This window comes from Vigna radiata, chromosome 8 (genome assembly GCF_000741045.1).
Source record: "Vigna radiata var. radiata cultivar VC1973A chromosome 8, Vradiata_ver6, whole genome shotgun sequence".
Lineage (NCBI taxonomy): Eukaryota > Viridiplantae > Streptophyta > Magnoliopsida > Fabales > Fabaceae > Vigna > Vigna radiata.
In genome coordinates, this window is record NC_028358.1 from 7,521,460 (window position 1) to 7,526,683 (window position 5,224).

At 45.1% G+C, this 5,224-nt stretch overlaps 1 protein-coding gene across 1 annotated transcript; it reads left to right on the top strand.

Moving 5' to 3' along the window:
- The first annotated feature begins 2,518 nt into the window (after window positions 1–2,518).
- On the top strand, window positions 2,519–4,927 carry LOC106770166. The gene has a single exon (XM_014655987.1). It carries the CDS (start codon window positions 2,519–2,521, stop codon window positions 4,925–4,927), a length of 2,409 nt encoding a protein of 802 aa, XP_014511473.1.
- The last annotated feature ends 297 nt before the right edge of the window (window positions 4,928–5,224 follow it).

Consider the following 5,224-nt stretch of genomic DNA (forward strand, 5'->3'; position numbering starts at 1 on the left):
TAGTCTAATTATTTGGGTTAAAATGCGTCACGCTTTATCCAATAATGTTCACTTTTGTGGTCTCGTGTATTTCGTAGACTTCATCATATTTAGGTACATATTCATTTTTATCAGTATTTAGGTGACTGTTTATGCATGAATATGGACGATTTTTGAGTAAATGGAGATATTTCATTTTGGAAAAAGAGATCATTTACACGCAATTGTTAATATTTATTATCTTTGTCCTTATTTGTTTTATTTTATTGTATATTTATATTTATATTTGTGTGAGTATAGGATTCAATTGCCTTAACAAAGGAGTCAAACACTTGTGTATATATAATTATTATTTTCCTGGTCTTTACATTTTTCTTTTTCTTAAATGTTCATTTATTTGTTTTCCTGTCCAGAATAAAAATGAAATATTCCCTTTAATTCAGTATGTGTCCTTATTCATGCTATAAATACTTACCAAAACAAAAAAAAAGGTATAAAAAAATTATAAATACTTATCAAAATAAAAACGCATATAGAATAATGGTAAACTATAATTTAAATCAGTAGTTGTAAATTAGAAATATGGTCATATATTTAAAGACATTTATATTGTCACGGTCATGTAATTTATTTATATAAATTTCAATTTTATATGATAGTTAACTTTTATCTTATGGGGGTCTAGGATAGAATACTCATGTAGGTAATGAAAAGATTTTGTGACTGAGAAATTAAGATTTCTCATTACTGAATTATCAATGTTACAACTTTTTAAGGAAAACAAAATGTTTATAACTTCAAAAATGTACCTTTTCTGATGAAGAAAAATTCCTTTGGAAGAGTTACAAATTCCAAACCTATGAAATACCTGAGAATTCCTAGATCAACATCTTCAATTTTGAGTTCACCTTCTCCTTGAATTCATCAATCTCAGCTTGTACATCTCATGTTACAACCAGGTCATCCTACACAAAGACCACAATCAATAGATTATGGCAAGGGGTTTCTTTCACATATACACTAAAATCAGTTGTGCCGTATAGAGCCTTTTGCAATCTATATACATTTTGTTCTCCTTTTTTTATTTCAAACCTAGGTGTCTACCTTACATACACTTCTTTTAAAGGGCAATTATGTTGACTTAACATCCAGCTGACATATTTTCCAATTTCTAGCTAGAATAACAACTAGCCGCACAGATTCTAACCTTGTCATAATTAAGAGCAAACACAAGTAAAGTCAACATCATGCTTTGTAGAAAGCCTTGGCAACAAATCTTGCCTTGTGTTTAGCAATTGTTCCATCTGGTTTGTTTTAACCTTACATACAAACTTCACATCAATAGAGTGTTTATGTTGTGGTAAATCAACTAACTCCTAGGTTATGCTCTTTTCAAGGGCCTCTAATATTCCACCTTAGCATCCTTCCATTGTCTAATGTCAAGGACTTGTTTCTATGTAATTGATTTTGCATCAACAAGAAAATCAAGATGCATTAATTCACTTTTATCAATTATATCACTGAATAATTCATGACCAGAAAGCCTAGTCCATGGAAATTTCATCCTTTGAGATCTTATAGCATTAGGTATCTCTGCAACACTTATTCTTGAAATTTCAGCTCTATCTTCCATAATACATGGAATGTGTACCGGATGAACCGGACGTTCAGACATTGCACCCGGGATGGACGATCAAGCAGATAAAAGAGTCTGAGCTCAAGTCATACTGGTCTCTTGTCAAAGCTCCCTAGTGGAACGGTCGGTATGGACGTCCAGTGGAGGTCACAGATTAAGGTATGGTAAGCATTCAAGATTAAGGTAAGACCAAATCAACCATGGTGGGCCAATGATTGGGCCGTAATTAAAGTTCCACTAATCATCGGCCCATGAAGAAAACTATAGATACAAGTCAAAGGTGAGAGGTAGGTAAACACATTAATGCACATTTATTTCACTCTTTTTCTATCTCTATCTCTGATATTAAAATACCGGACACTGACTTGAGCGTCAGAGTGTCATTAGCAGGTACCCGGCCAGATCCAACGGAAGGCGTAGTATTCTAAGTCAAAGGATAATTTAGTGGGAAGAGTGGAAGACCGGACTGTTGACGGTGAGAAATTGTGTAGGAAGACTCGAAGACATTCACAACAGGAACATTTTGGCGCCCAGCGTGGGGCCGGAGGATTATAACCAATGGTGACCACGAGAAATACGAGCACTGACGAGGCGAGCGGAGTGATTCGAGCTCTAGAGACGAGGATGGAGGAAATGCAGAGAAGGCACGAGGAAATGCAGAAGAAGCATGAGGAAGAAATGGCGGCGGTGTGAGCCGAATGCTTAGCTCAGCAAAGAGGGGCAGGGGAGAAGGAGACTGGTGAAGGCGATAAGGAGGCTCATAGTAGTGCCCGGGGCCAGGAGGACCGGCGCCAGGAGGAGGAGAAGAAGAACACGGAGGAGGAAAAGGAGAAGGGAGAAGAAAGCTTTGTGCTGATAAAGTCGGAGATACCGTCGGTCCCGATACCCTTCGTGTAGGCGGTAATGGATGTGCGTATATCAGACCAGTTCGTCCCTCCACGGTTCAAGACGTACGACGGCACCACCGACCCTGAGGCGCACATCAAGTCGTTCACCAACGCCATGGCGTTTCGTACGGGGTGCGATGCTATATGGTGTCAGGCGTTTTCCCTGTCCCTTGAAGGAGAGGCCTTGGAGTGGTTCAATTCCCTCCCCAACGGCTCGGTGGAGAATTTTAAAAGCTTGAGTGGCATGTTTAACGAGCAGTTTGCCGCATGCCGAGTACAGGACGTCACTCTGGTAGACTTGATGAATCTGAAGCAAGGAAAGGATGAACCACTAAAAGTTTTTATGGACCGGTTCACGAAGACAATCCGGCGAGTTAGAGGCCTAAGCCTAGAGATGACCCTACAGTACGTGATGCCGGCTTTGAGGCCGGGACCGTTCAAGGAAAGCGTCTGTCGTACTCCGCCTAAAACCCTAGAGGAACTACGCCAGCGCGCGACAGATGAGGCCCGGGTAGAAGAAATGAAACAGAATTACCGAAGAGAGATACAGGAGGCGAAGGACAGGGACAAGGGGAAGCGGGAGGGACAGTCCCACCGCCCGGACACTTCGAAGGGGCGAGAGGGGCCCAGAGGTCCCCGCTTTCCACAGTATACCCCCTTAAACGCCCCCCGAGCCCAGATATTGCAAAAGGCTCTGAGCACGCAAGTAATGCGGACCCCGCAAAAATGCCTTACCCCGCCCGGTGCCGACAGCAGTAAGCATTGCCTATACCACCAGAACATGGGCCACGACACTGAAGACTGCATGACCCTAAAAGACCGAATAGAGGAACTAATCCAAGCCGGGCACCTAAAGCATTACATCTGGACGAATCAGCACGAAACATCTCCTGCGAGACACCCCTGTCCGCCAGAGAGTAGCCCGAAAAACTTGTCGCAAGCCAGAAGAAGGACCTTTAAGGGGTACGAGAACCGTTCCGACCGCCGGAACGATCGCCCACCATACCAACAAGGACAGACCGGTAGAACCAGAAGTCCCGAAAGGAGAAATAGAGATCGAAGCAGAAGCCGAAGTAGAAGTCAGGCATTGGGGAACGGTCGGCCGTTGAGAGGAGTGATTAACACTATCTTCGGAGGATTCGCGGGAGGTGGAGCGTCGTCGTCGGCACGTAAAAGAAGCATTCACCACCTGCGATCTATTTACGCAGTGGAAGTTCCCAGGAGGACAATGCCCCCCATCACCTTCTCCAACGAAGACTTTCATGCACCTGAGCCGGAGCAAGACGACCCGACGGTCATCACAGTAGAGATTGTCCGGTACGGGGTGAGCAAGGTGTTGGTGGACCAGGGAAGCTCGGTTAATATTCTCTATTGGAAAACATTAAGGCAAATGGATATTTCGGACGTCCTCATAGTCCTCTACGATGAGCAGTTAGTGGGCTTTGTCGGGGAACGGGTCGACACCAAGGGGTATCTAGACTTGTGGACGCGTCTGGGGACAGGGCGAGAAGGTGAGGAGAAAAGAATAAGATACTTGTTGGTGGTCGCCAACACGTCCTACAATGTATTGTTGGGACGCCCATGCCTAAATTCCTTCGGCACTATTGTTTCCACGCCCCATTTGGCAATGAAGTACCCTACCAGCAGGGGCACAATTTGCACCATCCGAGCCGACCAAAAGGTAGCACAGGAATGTTACGCCGCAGGGCTTAAGATGTATCCTCGAGAGATGAGAAGAAGGACGGGTGGAGCGGACGTCGTGATGGCCGACCTAGATCCCCGGACCAACACGGAAGATCGCCTTGAACCATTGGGGGAGACCCAACCTGTAATCGTGGGAAAAGATCTCACTCAGGTCACTACCATTGCTCGGGGACTGGAGGAGGAAGTGGAAAAGAAACTGAGAGCAACTTTGTGGCGCAATAGGGATTTGTTTGCCTGGACGGCCGCCGACATGCCAGGGATACACCCCTCCATCATGTCACATCGCTTGTCCTTGTTTAGAGAAGCCCGACCCATAGCACAAAAGAAGAGGAAGATGGGCGAGGAGAAGAGAAAGGCGGTGCGAGAAGAGGTGAGGAAGTTACAGGTGGCCGGCTTCGTCCGAGAGATAACGTACACCACCTGGTTAGCTAATGTGGTCATGGTTAAGAAAGCTAGCGGCCAGTGGCTAATGTGCACGGATTACACCGACTTGAATAAGGCGTGTCCGAAGGACTCATACCCCCTGCCTAGCATTGACGTCCTGGTGGACGGGGCGTCCGGTCACCGAATTCTGAGCTTCCTGGACGCCTATTCTGGTTATAATCAGATACCTATGCATGGACCGGATAGGGACAAAACAACCTTTATGGCCGATCAAGCCAACTTTTGTTACGAAGTCATGCCCTTTGGTTTGAAGAATGCTGGCGCAACTTACCAATGACTGATGAATCGTATATTCGCCGAGCAGATAGGCCGCTGCATGGATGTCTATGTTGACGACATGGTCGTACGATTAGCGGAAGGGAATCAACACCTACATGACTTAGATGAAGTCTTCAAGCAGATACGGAGGTACGGGATGAGGCTTAACCTAGCAAATTCCTGGGATTTATGCTAACATCCCGAGGGATCGAGGCTAACCCAGACAAGTGCGAAGCAGTGTTAGAGATGCAGAGCCCCGACACTGTGAAGGATATTCAAAGGCTTATCGGTTGTCTTACGGCCCTATCCCGCTTCA